This window comes from Artemia sp. Qi Xiang Cuo, chromosome 15 (genome assembly GCF_049724085.1).
Source record: "Artemia sp. Qi Xiang Cuo chromosome 15, ASM4972408v1, whole genome shotgun sequence".
Taxonomy (NCBI): Eukaryota; Metazoa; Arthropoda; class Branchiopoda; order Anostraca; family Artemiidae; genus Artemia; species Artemia sp. Qi Xiang Cuo.
Window position 1 is genome coordinate 12,613,774 of NC_142808.1, and position 19,609 is coordinate 12,633,382.

The following is a 19,609-nucleotide window of genomic DNA, read 5'->3' on the forward strand; positions in this document are numbered from 1 at the left end:
TTCTTTGTGTGGTTACAAAAATGAAATACCTTTGGGGCCTCTTTGAGGCCTCAAGCTGTGTGATAGAGTGGTTTTTATGGTATTAAGGTGAAGTTGTGGTTGCTGCCTTTATTCTCCCTTTATAGGGAGATAAATTATGGCCCTAAGGTAATTAAACTTTGGTAGTGTGCCTTAGGCTATGACCTGACTAATGAGGCATACCAGCTGGGAATATTTGTGGGACTAAATTTAGATTGTAGAGGGATTGGCTATAATACAAGACTTTCATTCAGTAAACATACACCAGTACAAGGTTTAATAATATATAGATATATACATTCCACTGGGACTGGTGGTTCCAGGGAGATAACAAGTATCAGAAATTTACTAGAAGATATAATACAATAAGATACTTAGACACTTACAGTAATCTGACAATATTCCAAAGTATTTCTAAATCAACAGACCAGAGGTCAGTCTGGCATAAAGTTATACATTGTGCCAACATTGTACTTTACTTAGGCAGTGCAATTGTGCTGCCTATGATAATGAGAGAAAGGTTGAGATGGCTTGGGCATGTCCTGTGGATGAAGGATGACAGATTGCCTAAGATTGTCCTTTTCAGTCAACCATCTAAGGCTAAACAGAAAGCAGGTCATCTGCAGTTGGGGTGGGAGGATGTCATAAGGAAAGATATGGGAACTTCCTGGGAAATGGGATTTTCCTGGGAGGCTGTAAAGAAGGAGGCTTTGAATTGATTGGGATGGAGGAGGAGTGTGCATAGCTGTATTGGTCTCAGGTGGCTTGGTGCTGTGGTGAGTTGCTAGTAGCAGTAGTAATCAAATAAAAGGCAATAGAATAGCTCCTCAAAATCCTAACTGTTTAACTGTTTTATTTTATTCACTTAAAACTGTGAAAGAAATTAACCCCCAACAAAGACCAAAGCTCATGGAGCCTAGCCTAACCCTTCAGTTCTACAAGGTTTTCATGATGTATAATTGCTACAAAAAATTACATAGTGTGTTACTTATCCTTCAATAATGAAATGAACAATGATAGATAAGTTATTTGACACCCTAGGGCTCTGCAAGAAATAATGAGCTACAGTGAAACCATTTCAACTACAGTGATTTAGATGTTGAATAAATATGTTTTGCTGGAGTGTACCCCCATGTTTCTAGGGAAGGGGGGGGGGGTTTGCATTTGAATAGCAAAAAATTTTTCTAAATTATTAAGAAAAGGGTGAAGCACCCTAAGATGTTTAGGGGGCCAGGAATGAAGCCCCCCCCCCCCAAAAAAAAAAAAAAAAATGTGTATTCTTACATTTTCTGGAACTCTTATTTAAAGTAAGAATTTTATTCCAAGCCTACTGAATTGTTTTGTTGTGTACAAGTTCTGAAAAAATATGATTTCTCAATTAAATTTATTGTATTCAAAACTATGAATAGTGTCCCACCCCTCAGACTTTCATACTCTTAGGTTGTAGCCTGTATTTGCTTATTGGGTAATGTAGGTTTGCTCAGGAGTAAGGACTTAGAAGCTAAATTAGTTGGGTCTCTCTTTACTTCTCTATAAAGTCCTCTATCTGCACAAGAAAATGGAAAGTTGGACAGTGTTTTAAGCAAATGTTTACTTTTTTATTCTTAGTGCATTTTTGACTAGGCTATCCATCTGGAGTTGAACAAAAAGTACCTTTTTGGGATTATTGTTTTTGGCTTAGCATTTAGTGTTTTGGATAGTGTTGTTTGGATTTCAATTAGACGCCAAATGAAAAGCACGTCGTCTCTGAATGGTGGGGGGGGGGGGAGATCATAAGGAATGATATAAAAGTGATAGAAACTTCACGAAAAGTGATAAAGAGTGAAGCTTTGAATATATTGGGTTAAAGGAGTGTGCAGATCTGTGTTGGCATGAGGTGGCTTGATACCGGGGTTGTTAGTAGTAGTTGTAATGTTTTAAATCTTACATTAGCGTTCATTCACTTGAATAGAAATCTAGAATACAACTTACCTTGCCACATCAATAATCCTCATACTAAAATGGGAATTTGACAAAAATACTCACAATAAATAGGTTGTGCTACAATATTCTAGTCAAAAAACTAGCATTTTTCAGTACTTTTGTATTCTGTAGTTAAAGTTATAAAGTTGTAGGCAATAATTCACTAAGTCAATTAATTTATGAATGAGTCAATGATATTAGATGCATTTCTCATTAATTATGAATTATGTTTTATTATTTAGACAAATCAAATTGATTGTCTGTGCATCAGGGAGAGCCCCCATCCCCCCTCCTAAAAAAAGAGAAAAAACCTCCATACATGCCCAGGATTGCCTAACCATAGTAGATAACCTAAGTTATTTTGCTAAAGAAGACAAAAAGTGACATAAAATTCTAAAAGGGAATATATTTAAGGCCTTAGCTAAGATTTTGCTTGGGGGGGGGGGTAAAAACTTTAAAACAACATTACAGTTTTGTTTGGTGAAATATCCCCCCTCTAATCATATTAGTAGACGCACCTTGCCTCAACATGCTTCCCAATTTTCATGAGTGAGGCTAGGAAGACCTTTAGCTGATCAGTTTCAAAAGTAACGTGCAGAAGATTATTTGACACATCCTAACTCACTTTCCAATTTCAGAGAATTTCAACAGTGCTTTTTCATGCTCAGAAAAATTATAATTTACAGTTTATCCAAAGAGTAAGACAGATTCATTTGTCACACCAACAATGTGCTGCTGCTCCTATAAACACTGGAATTTTGTTTGTACCGCAGCAAGAGGTAGGCTTTTCCCCTAAGTTTTGTGTTTCCTTTTCTATCTCACAGAGTTGGGTTTGTAATTATGCAAAAGGAAGAAAAAACAATTTTTTAGTTAAATATTCTAATGGATTTAACAGCCCAAATCTTGAATTTTAACATTGTAAATAAAATAAAGAGGAATCAGCCAGACTGTTATGTTTGTCTAAATTATTCGAGGAATAAAATAGAAGGAGAAAGGATACTGGCTCGTTCTCAATTGGAATTGAATTGGATAATCGACAACCCTTCATTCAAGGCTGTTCCTAGAGTTTGCTGTGTCCAGAGAAAAACTTACCTTACCCTGAAGAAAAATTATACCTGAAATAACAAATGATTTGACACAACTTTGAGATACACAACAGCTCAGAAGAGCTGACAAATTAAAAAGAAATTGCTCTCTCTCTCTCTCTTTCTCTCTCTTTCTCTCTCTCTCTCTCTCTTGCTCTCTATCTCTCTCTCTCTCTCTTTATTCCTTTTCTCCTCCATTCCTCTGTCTTGCAAGGAATTTTAACCAATTACCGAGCTGTTTGAGTGGAGTCAGAAGATTTTTCTTGGCAGATGGTTTAGTAAAAAAAAAAAAAAAAAAATGCATTCTGGGGGCAAGTCCTTTGACTAAACATGGAAGGGAAACATGGAATAAAAGAATTTTTTAATAGTTTTTTTTAGTAATTTTCATAAATATTTTTAAAATGAAAATTTAAATATATTTATTATAATAATAATCAATATTATATTAATTTAATATAATTATTGTAACTAAAAATTAATATTGTCTATTTGGTATTAGTTCTAGAGCCCCTACCTGAAGCCTATTGCTGACTCTAGGTGGGAGCATGGGGCAAGCTAAGTCTGGAAATTTCTTTTGCAGTGGTTGAGTTCTAGGAAGCGGAACTTGACCCTTCATCCTTTGGTAGCATAGGGAATCTGTTAGCGCGCCTTAACAGGGTGAAGGGGTGTAAACATTGCTAAGCTGCAGAATGATCTTGAGGAGCAGCACTCCTTGAAGAAATTATAGCCTAGTAAACGACACAGCATTTTCACTGGATTCTGGTTACTGTATGATTCTTCTGGGTTTGGATTGTTTTGGTGGGCGTTTTCAGACTGGAAAACATTTTCCTAGCTTTCCTAGCTAATTTATCTACTATGGGCTGCTCCCCGTAGTAACCTAATATTTTTAGGTATGACTATTTAATGATTTGGAGGTAATCGGCTTGAGATTGTCTGTGCAGGATTTCAACTTTTGTTGATAGAAGAGCATCGCCAAGTACTGAAAACCATGCTGTGACCAAGATCGAACCAAGATTACCAAAGCCTTTATTCAACTGGAGGTCTCAGGGGCTTGTTGCTGTCCAATTCTAAGCCATTTTAAGCACTTCTGTATACACTTTAGAAGATGTGTTTGTCCCCGTCCTCCACTGGTTCTGGGAACCCTCTTTTCCTGAGACAAAATAATTTCCATGATTTAAAGAATATGAAAATTGCAACTTGGAGTCTTACAACGTTAAAAAATAACTATCATATTAACAATTTGGCTGACGAATTCCGCTTCGAACTGGACTAATTAGAAATTTTAGAAACGCATATTCAAGTGGTAGGAAACAAGCTGGTAAGTCTTGCTTAGGTTGGGAAGGTATTAATAATAGAATGCTAGTCGTTCATTTTATGACTAAAAAGTGCAGGGTATCTGTCAGTAGTATATCCCCCTATAGAACTAACTGATGGAGATAGTAGTGACTCAGATGGATTTTACTTACAGCTACAGGAACAAATAGACTGGGTCCTAGGTAGAAATATGCCTCTGCTTCACGCCCTTCAAGTTCTGATTTTCTCTAATTTTTGGAAAGTTCAAAGGGTATTGTGTCATTATCAAGGGATTCTTGGTCTTGATGATTATGCCCTAGAATTCCAGCTTTCTCTTGCAAAGTTGCTTCTTTCAAAACGTGACACTTCAAAACTTGGTCTTTTACGAGCTATCGAAATTTTATATGACCTTACAATTGCCTATCTTGCTAAAACTGATGCAGCTAGTTGCTACTTTGTCTCTGACCACTACCAGCAATGAATGATTCTTGGCACTAGGGCGTGTGAAGGATTATCTGCGATCGATCAACAATGGGAATCTTATTGACTTAGTGACTTACTGACGTACAGACTCAGTGACCTCATGATCTGTGGCTCAGTGAGACTCAGTGGCTGTCGAAAAAGAGGAGGTTAAGAAACTGGATTTGGATAGATTAGTCGACGATTTCTCCAAGCGGGGAACTCGCCGCTACCCCCTGTTTTAATACTGTTTGCCCAACGTTGTTTCTATTTTCTCTATCTTCATTTAAAAAAAGGGAACAATCCTCGACCCCTCTCCTACATTTCCGTGAATTGGTACCACTGGATAGATCCATATAACATGATGTTTAGGTTTATCTGCGTTCTTGTGGGAAGAGATGATGAATTCTTCTATTTTCATAGTTTGTATTGCCCTCTCTGTGCAATAAAGAGTTAAGTAACTGACAATTGCTAATTTTTACTTTTTCCGGGTTATATTTTTATACTAAATAGATTGCTGTAGTATAATTTTATTTCCTTCTTTAATTCTACAAGTTCAGAAGAGAAAAACATCAGCATTTCTTAACAACTAAAAAAAAGTTCACCTTTTTCCATGGCAGGTAAAAATACCCTTCTTCAACAAATAGTATTCATTGTTTACTTGAATTGAAATATAAAGGTGTATTGCAGCTCATTGGTGCCTGGACATTATTGTTTGAACTATAGAACTTTTTTTTTAATACAGGCTTCTTTTCTTGGTTGAATGATAAAGGTATCACTTATCAAAAAACTATTTTATGAGATCGATTGAATTAGTTTCAAGGTATTTTTAAGCCTTATGGGCTGCAAATTGTAATTTTTTTGAATTATAATGTGGTCTTGATTTAGTTACAGGCATGATTTATTGTTCCTTTTTTTTACTTATTCCATGGATAAGGTGGTATATTAGGTGGATATTGTACAGATGCACAGCAAAATATATATATTTGACAAACGATTTTCAGACATTGCTTCAATGAACTAACTTGTTAGAGTTGTCTTGTACATTCCAATAGAAGCAAATATTATTGAATTTTCCCATTGAATTTTTTTATTCCACAGTAAAGAAAATAGAAATTTACCTTCCTCCTTTTATCATTTTAGTTTGTTTTATTTTCAAAATAAAACTTAAATCTTGTAAGTTTTATGCTGTTACGAACTTATCCGTCGTACGTTGCTTTAATCTCAAAATATAGGAAAATCCCCTCCTCTCCCAGTGTAAAATTCATCCTTTGTCGAAAACTCTGCCGTGCAGGAAACTCCCCTGTGAAAAATTTCTCCGCGAAAAATTTGCCTCCACAGAACTTCTCTCCCTCCCCCCTGCGTATTAGTAATGGTCATATTTTTTAAATATTAAAAGTGTTTGAAAAATTTCTCCTGAAAAAATCCCCCTGCAGACATTTATCTCCCGAGAAAAGTCCCCTCTGCGAAAACTCGGGAAAACCCTCCACTGTCTGCGGAAAATCTCCTCCCCTTCGTGGAAAGTTACCCCTGCGTATTAATAACTATCTTATTTTTCAATTTAAAAGTATTTGAAAAATAAGGTTAGGATTATCAACTTCCTCTTTACCACCTGTATGCCCTCTTTTCCAAGTATTTGTGTTCAGGGGTCTCTAATTTCAGTCAGCGCGAAAAGTATTCGAAAGATTAAGAAGGCCTTGAGAGAAAATTCATGCATTAAGCCTTCGCGAGAGTGTACTAAAAAAAACTCTTAAAGTTTCTTGGTGATCGGATACATAGTGTAGTAATGCTCACAGGATACACAGACATACATTCGATTTTATTTATGTAGACTATTTAATAATTTGATCTCGACTTGTAGTTCTGTACAATTTTATAGTTTAAAACTTACTCACCCCAAATACTATTTATAATGGTTTTGTTTTAATTACAGGCATGGGTAGTGGAAAGAATGGGTAAATTCAACAAAATCCTGGACCCTGGGCTAAATGTTTTAATCCCTTTTATTGACAAAATTAAGTATGTGCAGTCTCTGAAGGAAATACCTATTGCCATACCTCACCAATCTGCCATCTCAGCTGGTAAGTAGGTACTTAGTTGTTTTTTTGACAACATTTTTTTTTTGGTGCCAGGCATGAGCGTATCCAGGGGGGGGGGGTACCCGGTTTGAACCTCCTTGAAGTTTTTTTCGGCCAATAAAAAAGTAACAGAAATACATATAAACAAATTTTCATTGTGTTTTGTAAAGTTGTTTTGTATACCCCCCCCCCACTTACAAAAATAGCCCTCCCCCAAACAAAAATTTTGGACACGATCTTGGTGGCATGCCACTCCGAACTCGGGGTCTGTTGTGCCGGAAGTCAACCATTTACCTTGGTTTTCTCCCTAGAATTGTGTCTGTTTAAGTTTTCTTGAAGGGTATACACAGACGGGTTGTCAGGGATAACCTTCCTTTGACCAGGGGCGCTAAATCACGAAAATGTAGTAAAGAAAGGAATTTTTTCTTTTTTTTTTTAAATGAAGATACAATTTCTTTAATCTAAGGGGGGGGGATTATACCTCCTTTCCCAACTGGCGCCCCTGTCTTTGAGAGACCGTGCCAAGTAGGGAGGTAGTTTCATTCAGAGCTGTTTTTCAAGCAATGAAAGGGGGACTTCCTACATATGTAGGTAAACAGATATCACGGTATTTAAGCGACGTTGCTATTATTTAATTTTATTTAAATATTAAGAAAATTAAATTAAGTAATTGAATAAAATTGAGTAATTATATTAGTTAAAGTTAATTAAAATAGAAAAATAAAATAGTCAACTGTTATATATTTAATTAAGCAACAATATATAAAAATAAAGTAATTAAAATTAAGTAATTAAAAAAATATTAAGTAATTAAGCAAAAAAAATAGAAATTAAATTTATAGCTTAAATATTCTACGTTTTATGCTGTATCAATTACATGGGACCTCAAATTTTGATTGTGTTTTTTTTTTCTTTTTTTGTATAATTAGATATATTGTATTGCCAAGCACACCATGGGGACTGGGTAATAGATTCCTAATATTATCTATAATATATCCTTATATATTATAATATAATATATATAATATAATCTTATATATATAATATTATATATAATATTATTATATATATTATATATAATATTATTATTTTATATTATATATAATATAATATTATATTATATATAATATATTATTATATTATATTATATATAATATAATATTATATATATAATATTATATATTATAATATATATAATATATATTTATAATATATTATAATAAGATATAATATAATATTATCTATAATATATCCTATAAATATAGATATATCCTATAATATATCTCTCTGATGGCCCATATTTGATGATATATGTTTGTCTACCTGTCATGTCTATTTATTTTTATTTATTTACACGCTTTATAAAATTTGTCATTGAATGTTGTCTTTTACATGTATTTTAATAATAATAACAACTATAATAATTAGTAATAACAATTTTATGGCAATCAGCCGTGTTAAATACATGGCAATAAAAAGAAAAAAGATATAACACCGGATTAAAAAAAAAAAAAATGTAGCATCGTGAAGCCAAACTAACTTTAAAACTAATATCATTTAATTAATTTTGTAAGCATAAATATAAAACTATCGAAAGGCGCAAAATATTTGAGAAATGTCGATCAGATATGTATGCATAAGTTTTTTTCCGGGGGGGGGGAATAAATAAAAACAAATTCATTTGGTTATTTGAATAAACTGTGGCCAGAAATTTGAGTTTATTTGGGATTTCAAGGTGGTGCGGGTCCGATGTCCCGTTCCTTCTCTGGGTACCTCCCTCGTGTTGATACATTATATCCATTTTTTTGCTTTGTTCCGTATCTGTACTCCCTAATCACAAACCGCTGTGGTTATTCTCTGGATGTGTTTTTTTTTTATAAAATGAACACTTTTAATTTTTCTAGCAATTAGCTTTTGGCTTCTGGAGTCCTAGATTAAAATACCACAGATTTTTATTTTTATTTAATGCTATATGTTTTGATCAGGTCTGTCCTTATGCTACCATTCAAATGCATGTTGGCGCTGTGCATGCATGTCCGAAAAATGATCCCCCTAAAGTATTTCTTTAAAGGGGGGGGATCTAAAATATAAAAGAAGAATTTTAAGGTAATTGCTTTTACGGTTTTCAAGGGAAGTTCTTCGAAAAAAAAATATATAAAGATCTCCCTACCCCTCCTGATTCCTTGCAGATAACCCCATATATGGAATCTTTTAGTTTCTATAAAATGACAACCCTGTTGAAAAATATGAACTTGATTAAGTATTTGCGTGATATTGGTGTTTAATATTGGATAGAACAAATAAATTTCATACATAATCCATTCAAAAATCTATAGCTGATTTGAGCTGAAGAAATTTTTTTTATTTAAACTGAATAATTTTGGCATAACTCGCCTAAAATCGCATATTACTAGCTATGTTACAGATACTGTAATACTGTATATTAGAGTATATAGAATATATTTAGTATAATAGAGTGTATATTTCTCCGCCTTTCTACCTTTGTGAAATTCTTCAAATAAACTACGTATCTATTGCAGCTAGTATTCCATCTCGGGAAGGCTCAACTCACGCAGTTGGGAAGGGGGAATTAAATATGAATAGAGTACTTTAACAGCTATCCCTATATTATCAAAAATCATGTAATTTGCAATTTTTTCCCCAATTTCAGAATGGAGGGGGCGTGACCCATATATGGTTAATATATGCGAAATTGAGTTCGAAACTTGATGGATCAAGTTTCAACCATAGCGAAATAGAGACTTTACTTGTAAAATATGTCGTTGCTAAAAAAACCTTCGCTCTGTTTACTTTCTTAAAATTTCATATAAAAGAACCTACTAGGTTCTGTACTCTTCTTACTACCTCAAAAGTCGACATAGCAAAAGTATGTAAATACAAAAACGAGTGAAAAGGGATGGTCTATTTGGCTTTTCTTTTTTACAGGTACAAAAAACTTTTAAAAGCACATCCGAGGTGTACAGCTTGGGCCGAATTTAGGGATAGTCCTCGATCCTAGAAGACTATATTTTGTGGTGTTCAATTCTCAGGGATTTTTTAGGGAAATTGAGAATTTTACAAATTTTTCTAGGATCGAGGACAGTCCTCGATCCTAGGAGACTATATTTTGTAGTGTTAAATTTTTAGGGATGTTTTAGGGGAATTATGAATTTTCGAAATTTTAAGGGCATTTAGGGATAGTCTTCAATCTTAGGAAACTGCATCTTGTGATTTTAAATTTCGTAAGCAATGAGTAAGAGCAATAAAATCAATTTGACGAGTTTTGGTAAAATTTTTGCAAAAAAAATTTATGTAAAAGTGTGAAAAATTGCAAGAAGTGTGAAAACAGCTTACAAGAAATACCAATAATGAGTTTGAAACAAATCTGGTTTGTTTCCAATGTTTCGTGAGGCGCAATAGTTTCATAATCTACCCTTTCAGTTATTCATCACTCATTTGATAAGGGCCTCCCCCAGGCCACTCAGCGTGTCCCCAGGTGGCGATAGGGGAACGCCCTACAGATATGCAGGGTACCTCTCAGTTTTCATTCAGCGCTCGTCTGATGAACATCGCCTCGGGGAGCGTTGCTTGCAAGTGAAATACGAAATAGAATTTAGACTCTTGTGATAATGTCTCTGGACTATTATTTATATATGATTATTGATCGCGATTTGTATCACTGAAGCAGAAGTACGTAAGCAGTGTGTGAGAGGACTAAAATTTTTGAAAATGAATAACTCAAACAGCACGACTATAGCCTTAAATGAGACTATACCTGAGGATATAACCAATGCTCAGTTTATACGGGAAATTATTTTCAAGCTAGATCTGATACCACGATTAATTGAGGCTACTGAAAAGACTTTGCCGGACGTTTTAGTGAAGGTTACATCAGTTGAAAGCCAGTTTTCTTCTTTGAACCAAAAACTATATGACAATGCCAAAGCTTGTGAAGAGATGGAAGGAGAAACTGAGATGCTTCGGAAGAATTTACGAGCAGCTACCATGCGGGCTGACGCATTTGATGAAGAACTGAGAAGATGTTATGTTGTCCTATATAACTTCGAACCTATTAATCCTGCTATATATACGCTGAAGCAAGAAATAATTATGGTTCTTAATAAGTGTATACCGGACTTAAATCTGAACCGTTGTGACGTCAAAGACGTGTTCAGAATGCGTGCGGGACCAGTCTTACTAAAGATGAACTCTGTTGAATTTCGCGGGATAATTCTTAAGTCTAATCCCCTTTTGAAGAGGAATGAGTTGTCAGCTGCCCCTGGTTATAGTGCCAGGCAAAGGGAAGCCCATAAAAACCTTTAACCGGTCTTAGAGTACGCTCTGTCGAAACACCTCCAAGCTAGGCTTAGGGGTGAAAAGTTATACATCGACGGCAGAGTGTTTGTTTATGACTTTCCTTCGGAATGTGTTAAGGAAGTAACCACCAGCTCCAGTGAAGTGAATAAACAGGGGCCTCCTCGAAACGGGTCAACAGAAACAAGAGAAGTCGAACTAGCTAAAGAACCGGCTAGCGAAAAAACGGACATTTCCGTCGCTTGCAGAGTGGTGTCTGAAAGCTCTGAGAGTGATAGTCAAGCCGAGAGTGATATTGAGACGGTGATCGAATTTAATATACGTGATCCGAAACCGAATTTCTCGAAAGGGGCTCCGCGTCCTATCCGGAATTCTCCAATAGCTGCGAAAAATACTGAAAAGCGAAAAGCCTGGGAGGTCAGAAGCCCGGACGATCAAAATCGTATTGATGCCCGTAATGTTGTAAGAAAGGACTCTAGATCTGGTGGCGGAAGAGCTAACTACAGAGGTCAGTTGAGGAGCACCAAAGCTGCGTCATCAAAAGATTATTATAGACCTTTCATAGTTACCTGATGAGCTCGAAACGCCCTTTTTCCTGCCGACACCTCACTAGCTTGTTCTAAGTGAATAGGGACACTGTGGTCCTATTCACCCTATGCGGGTAATCATATGGAATGTTCAGGGTGTCAGACATAAGGTTGAACAAGTACTGAAGGACCTAGGTTGTGTTGATATTATTGCTCTTGTGGAGTCGTGGCATAGTGACGATACAGCGCCTTCTTTTGAAGGATACTGGGTAGAAAATGTGGCGCGTAAACCAGCAAAGAATATGAGATATTATGGAGGTATTTTGTTGTTAATTAAGCAAGGTTGTTTCCGTAAACATTCTCGAATTTCTAGTTTATCGGAGATTATTATATGGGTTTGGATTCATCTTGTTAGTAGTAAAAGTTTGATTTTAGGTGCCGTGTATATTGCCCCCCAGAATAGTTCGTATGCAGTAGAAGTGACATGGAATTTATTAGAGGAGGAGCTTAGGCAATTGCGATCACGTTTTGATAAGGATTATTTTTTTGGTGGTGGGGGACTTTAATGCTTATACGGGAATATGTAAGGAGATTAATCAAGTTTCATTTGTTGATACACCGGACCTGATACCTGATATTTGTAAGACATCTAGAAGGAGCAAAGATATTGAAAGAAAGATTAATTGTTGGGGTAAACGGCTTCTGGAACTGTGTTCAGACAATGCATTAGTGACTGGAAATGGAAAATTTGGGAAGGATAGGGAGGAGGGTGAGTTTACCTGTATGTCGGGGACAAACCCTAGTGTAATTGATTATGTTTTGGTTGGTATTGAACTCGTGGCCCTGACAGTTGAAGTTGAGGTTCTTAAGGTCGTAGGCTCTGACCCCTTACCAGTTGACATTAAGCTTTGCCTTGGAAGAGGAGTTCCAAGGAATAAAAAAGGTGATAGTCCTACTAGGAGGGTTATAAAGGATCTTTGTTTTTCAGGGAAGTTTTTAAAGCGTGAATGGACTAAAGAGGAGCGGGAGTTGATGAAAGAGGAGTTTTTGAGGCCTGAAATAATTTAGAAAGTTGAGAGTCTGCATGACGAAGCAAGAGATATACATAAAATTTTGGAATATTTGGGTTTTGTAATTTACGAGTGTGCTCGTGTGTCAGAGGAACCAAATATAAAAATTAAGACTAGTTATTTTTATGATAAATGTAATTCTTTGAAAAGGGAGTTGGAGGAGCTATTAGATCTAATAAATACTTGCTCTGTAGATGAAGACAGACATGGTTTGTTTTTACGGTTTAAAGAAAGGAGAAGGAAATACAATAGATTAAAACGGAGGAAAAAACGGTAGAAAACTAAAGTGGAACAGAAAGAGGTATAGAAGGATTTAACGGTAGCGAATACAAAGCAATTTTGGTCAGGAAGAAGGTAGGGGAATAGACAAGGAAAAGGCCAATTACAAATCCCTGAAGCTGATACTTGGCCTAGTTTTCTTGAGAGTATAGATGAAGATTCTAGTGGCCTTGATAGTGAAGAATCAAGGGTTGCTCCGCCGTTTCCGATGAAAGGAAAAGATTATGATCTAGTGAAGGTGTTATCCTTAGAAGAACTTAGATATGTAGTTAAGGAGATGAAGGGAGGATCAGGGCCAGGAATCGAGGGTATACCAGAAGTTTTGTTAAAGAGGTTTCTTGATGTTTTTTTGCTAGTTTTAGTGAATGTTTTTAATAGAATTATAAGTAGTGGTGTATGGTCTTCCCTATGGAAAGTATCGATTATGGTACCTCTATTTAAGAAAGGTACTCCTAGTGATAAGGGTAGTTATAGTTTGATAGTATCAACACCAGTAATTTTTAGAATTTTAGAAAATATTTCGGATACTTGTTTGAATGAATGGTTGCAGGGTTATGGGGTGATTAAACCGGAACAGTGGGTTCTCATAAAATAGTACAGAGGGTTAAATAGATCAATTGTGTTAAGCGCTCTGATAGAGAAATATGGATCAGGTAAAAAAAGCTGTATGTTGCGTTTCTAGACTTAAGAAAGGCATTCGACAATGTAGATAGAGCTCTCCTTGAAAAGTGTTTAAGAGATGTAGGTCTACCTTTAAGTTTTATTCTTTCATTTGTTGGTATGTATTCTGGGACTAAGTCTATGGTCAGGGTTGCAGGTTTGGGATTTTCCAGGTTATTTGACCTTAAGACAGGAGTGAAGCAGGGCAGCGCCATGTCCCCGAAACTGTTCGGTTTGTTTTTGAATGATATGGTGGAGTTTCTGGAAAAAAAATGGGCTCCAAAGCTGTGTCTTGGAAAAATTAATTTTTCGGTGTTATTATTTGTGGATGACACTGTATTGGTGGCGAAGTCGGCAAGGGAGCTTCAGACGTTACTGGATTTAATTGAGGAATATTTACAAATGAAAAAGTTACAGCTGAACGTTATGAAAACTAAAGTCGTTGTTTTCAGTAAAAGGAATGAAAAAATAGATAATATATTTGTATTTGGAGGACAACAATTAGAAGTAGTTGAAAAAATAAAGTATCTTGGTTATATCTTCCAAAGTAATGGTGGATGGAGTTCTCATATTAAAGAAGTGTTAAATAGGGGAAGAGCTGCAACATTTTCGCTTTTCAGGAATAAAATTAGTGGAATAAAGAATTTGTCTTTGCATAAGAGGGTTTTTTTATCTAAGATTATGCGGATTCTCCATTACGGGGCAGAGATCTGGGGACATGAGAACGCTGCCCAGTTAGAAAGCGTTCAGCTAGGTCATTTTAAGAGATTGTACGGGTTGCATAGAATGACCCATACCCAGTTTCTTAAAGGAGACCAGACCTTGGACTGTGGTCTCTTAAAAGTTATAGGACTGTCCAAATGATAAAATTTTGGCTAAGGCTTGTACAGTTACCCAGTGATAGGTTACTGAAGGCTGCATATGATGAGATACTTCAGCTAAATAGGAAAAGATCTTGGCCTTTTGAAGTTAAAGAGGTATTGGATAAGACAGGTTTTTCTTTCGCATGGAATGATGGCCTTGGACCAACTAGTCAACAATTACAGTTGGACAAGGAAATTAAGCGGGTGTTGGAGGACCAGACGATACAGAAATGGGGTGAGGAGATTGAGAATTCAGAAACTTTAAGGTATTATAATGTGGTTAAGATAATTTATGGTCAGGAATTTTACTTTAAATTAAATTTACCGTCTAGATACCTTACATATTGGATGCAGCTACGATCTAATTGCCTTCCGATTCGTTCGAGATTGAAAGTTTTAAGAGGAGCAAAAGTGTCCCGGACGGCAGTTTTGCTTGCCCTCTTTGCCAAGAAGAGGAGGAGAATTTGGAGCATTGTCTGAGTCGTTGTCGAGGTCTTTTGGGGGTAAGGGAAAATTTATTTGGGAATGATGGAATGCTGCTTCCTGATGCCTTGAGAAGTACGTCGTCAAAATTTATTTGTCTAGTGGGAAGATATCTTGACGAGTATTTTGCAAAAAGAAGAGAATAGTTTTTATTTTATTTTTATTTTTTTCTTTATTGTTGTGACGAGTGCTGTAATTTGTTAATCTTGAATGTTATTTGTGTACATGGCCACATTTTGGCTTGAAATACACGTTATCTTATCTTATAGGATGCACGGACCAAGGAAGGACCTTGTTCCTGGGGATCCATAATAGAAATTGGGGCACCCTCGCCCGGGCCATAAATACAGGTGGAGGAGGAAGAAGGCCCCTCAATTGTACACTCAATAGGGCCTATTGGTGTGTCCACACATCCCATGAGTTCCAAAACTTATCCCAGTAATGGGTTAAATTGCATGGTCATGCAGAACACCATCGCAGGAGGATACTCTATAGGAGGACAACTGTGGCAGGCGTAAGATCCAGATCTATGGACAACGGCCTCTGCAAAGGGCTGCCTCGATCCTTTCGGGGTACTTGCAAGACTGGGGACTCACATAGACAGGGAGTAGGGCTCATGATGAATAAGGGAGCTGCTAAGTTTTGTTTAGGCTGGGAAGGTATTAATAATAGAATACTTATTGCTCATTTTATGGCTAAAAAGTTCAAAGTATCAAATATAGTAGTACATGCCCCTGTACAACCGACTGACGGAGTTACTAATGACTCAGATGAATTTTACTTAACAGTTACAGGAGCCAATGGAGAGGGTCCCAAGTAGAAATATGATGTTTTTACTAGGAGATTTAAACGCCCAGGTCGGTAGAAATAAGGATGGATGGTGTCCTAGCCTAGTTAAATTTGGTGAAGAAAAAAGTAATGGATACAGACTTTTGTAATTTTGTAGGTATAACAATCTAGTTGCAACCAATACGGTGTTTGGTGATAGAATGGCTCATAAATTAACATGGTATTCACGTGATGGTATGACAGTAAACCCTATTGGTTATGTTATAGGAAACCGAAGACTGACAGGATCAATACAAGATACTAGGTTAATTAGGAGGGCTGTTATTGATGTTAAAAGTAGAGATCACCATCTATTGTACTTTCTAGGGTTAACTTCAAGCTGAAATTTCGGAAGGGTAACTACCTTCCAGGAAGTTATGATGTTAGTAGACTCCAGGATGATAATTTGAGAGCAACCTTCCAGGAACAGTTGAATACTAAGCTTAAGAGTTTAAAATTTGAAAATATGGAAGATGCTTGGAATAATTTTAGAAAAATAATTTTTGAAGTTGCTGAAGGTGTCTTAGGGAAGAAAGCTAGGACTGCAGTTAAGAATATTAGTGAAAAAGCTTTATGTTTAATAGAAAGAAGAAGGGACTTGTACAAGAATTATCTTAGTAATAGCTCATATGAAAACAAAAGGAATGTAAAGAAAGTGGAGAAAGCATTAAAATATGAATTTGTGAAGTGGAGGTCATGGATAAAATTGCAGAGGATCTGGAATTTTGAGATACAGCTAGACGGCATAATAGTAAAATACAGTAGGCCTACTGCCATATTAATAAATTGAGAGGAGTGTTCTAACCCAGACTTGTCCCAGTTAAAGATAAGAACGGGGTCATAATTAGTAACGAGGAAAGAGCTAAAGAGAGACGGGCGGGACATTCTGAGACTGTGCTAAACCGAGATAAAGTTGCAGGAAAAGAAATAGAGGAAAATAAAAAAGTTTGTGATACATTGGATGTGAAGGAAGATTTTTTTTTTGTGAGGAGGAATTAGCGACAGTACTAAAAGGATTAAAAAATAATAAGGCTCCAGGTGCTCACAGTGTGGTAAATGAGTTTCTTAAATATGGTGGCTCTGAGGTTAGAAATAAGTTACTGAAGATTATGAATATTATTTTTGAAAAAGAGGAAGTACCTACCGATTTTAAGAAAACCTTAATTAAGCCACTTTATAAGAAAGGTGATAAGAGTCAGTGTGGTAATTATCGAGCCCTTAGTCTGGTCTCTGTAGGTAGCAAATTATTTAGTAATATGATACTTTTTAGACTGAGAGAAGCTGTAGATAAAGTTTTAAGAGAAGAACAGTTTGGTCTTAGAAAAGGTAGAGGATGTGTCATAGGAGAGAAATTTGGAACAATTTGGGGGCGCCCATCCGCCTAGAATATCGGGCAAGTGAGTGACCCAAAAATTTGAAAAACTAAAATTTGCTCAGAATGTAGGGCTGAGCTTAGGTAATGAATAGGCACTATTTGGAAGATGAATATGGCCTTAAACGATTGTTGGCCTATTATTCCAAGCAAATTAATGATTTTGTGTCTATTTTAAATTCTTGGCCAAGCTTCCTAAGACTAGAGGTAAACGTGCGTTATTTCTCTCTAATTCCTGGTTATATAATTGTCCTATGTCAATTTCAAATTCCTGGTCAACCTGCCTGAGACTCCAGGTAGGTTTGCAGTTCTGAATACTGACACACAAGTATTTGTCTAATAAGAGAGTCATACTTACTCCCGCCATTATACCCGTGCCATTTAAACATTTTTGCCTCTCAATTCCTCAGACTATCTCGGTCTTTGCCTTTTTCCTACAATTAGCCATGTCTTGATGCCTACTGAAAAATACTTGATTTTCAATTCAAGGGATGCGTCACCTATTCCTAGAATAGGTTTGAAAATTAATGTTAAGAAGACTAAGTCACTAAGGCTAGGAATAAGTGAAGATGAAAAGGCGACGTTAAGTAACGAAAAGATTGATCAGTTGGACAACTTCGCTTACCTTGGTAGTATTATTAGTAAAGACAATGGGAGCAGTGAAGATGTTAAAAGTGGAATAGCCAAGGCTCAGGGTGTTTTTTCACAGTTAAAATTTGGAAGAATAGGAAGATGAGTCTGCAAATCAAGATTAGATCTGCAAATCAAGAATATTAGAAGCTACAGTGATGACAGTGGTCAAATATGGCTCTGAAGCATGGACGCTCCGAAAAACGGATGAAAATTTGCTAGATGTTTTCCAGAAAAATTGCTTACGGATTGTTCTGGGTACCCGGCTGACTGACTGTAATTCAAACAGTAGGCTTTGCGAAAAATTTGATTCAATACCTCTTTCTAGGGCTATAGTGAAAGAAAGGTTGAGGTGGCTAGGGCACGTTGTGCTGATGAAGGATGACAGATTGCCGAAGATTGACCTTTTTGGCCAACCGTCTAGGGCTAAACAGAAAGCAGGTCGTCCTCGTCTGGGGTTGAAGACGTCATAAAGAAAGATTTAAAGGAAAAGGAAACTCCTTGGGATGATGTAAAAGAGAGGTTTTGAATAAATTAGGACGTAGAAGGAGCGTGCGTGGTTGTCTCGACCTCGTGGGGTTTAGTGTTGCGGTGAGATGTTAGTAGTAGTAGTAGTAGTATTTGATAAGGTGCACGGACCCAAGGGTCCGTGCGCCAATTAAATAAAATGAAAATTAGAAAAGAAGCAATAGTGAAGTAAAGCGAAGAAAGAAAGAATAATTAAGAAGTATGTGTAAAGTAGAGGGAAGAAATAAAGAAGTAAGAGTAACGTAAAGCGACGTAGTGAAAAAGTAAGAGTAAAGTAAATTTAAGAAGTAAAGAAGAGAAAAAAGCAAAGAAGTAAAGAATGAAGCTAGATGAAGTAAAGATGAAAAGTAGTAAAGAAGTAAGAGTGAAGTAAAGTGACGAAGGAAAGAAGAGCAAAGTAAAGTAAAGAAGCAAGATTATTGTAAAGCGAAGTAGTAAAGAAGTAAGATTATTGTAAAGCGAAGTAGTAAAGAAGTAAGAGTAAAGTAAAATTAGAAAGTAAAGAACAGTAAAAAGGAACAAAGAAGTAAAAGAGTGAAGCTAGATGAAATAAAGATGAAAAGTAGTCAAAAAGTAAGAGTGAATTAAAGTGAAGAAGGAAAGAAGAGTAAAGTAAAGAGAAGTAGTAAAGAAGCAAGAGTAAATTAAAGTTAAGAAGTAAAAAAGAACAAGAAGTAAAGATGTAACTAGGGAGTAAAGAGTAAAGGAGGGTGTCGCTTTTTTGGCATTTGTTTTTATTGTGTTTCCATATATTTCTTGGCTTTCTATTTAACAATACACTTAACGGGTCAAATTACCCCCTCCCACACCTCTCCAGAAAAATTGTATTGTTACCTGTGGGTTCAGTACTCGGTCAAAGAAGTATATTAAAGGACGCTTCACATTGCAAACATATTTACGTGACGCTTAATGCTAAGATTGTAGTTTTTCTTGTTACGGTTCTACCGTCTATCTGCCCTTTTGTAAAAGCTATTCCCTTCATACTGTAAAGCTGTTTTGTTCTGATGTGAGTTCACCGTCATTATATACAGTTATGGTGGCTGTTTTATTACAGATAATTTACTTCATATTATGAATAGGATTTTTTAGAAAGCGGGAGTACCTAGCGATTTTAGGAAACTTTATTTAGGCCCCTTTACAAGAAAGGTGATAATAGTGAG

General features: G+C 36.0%; 1 protein-coding gene across 1 annotated transcript in view; it reads left to right on the forward strand.

Moving 5' to 3' along the window:
* The window catches only part of LOC148943341 (stomatin-like protein stl-1), a 50,460-nt gene that overhangs the window by 1,437 nt on the left and 29,414 nt on the right, over positions 1-19,609 (forward strand). Inside the window, 2 exon segments of the mRNA XM_089101882.1 lie at positions 2,619-2,759; positions 6,751-6,898. Coding sequence (XP_088958008.1) covers positions 2,619-2,759; positions 6,751-6,898 — 289 coding nt within the window.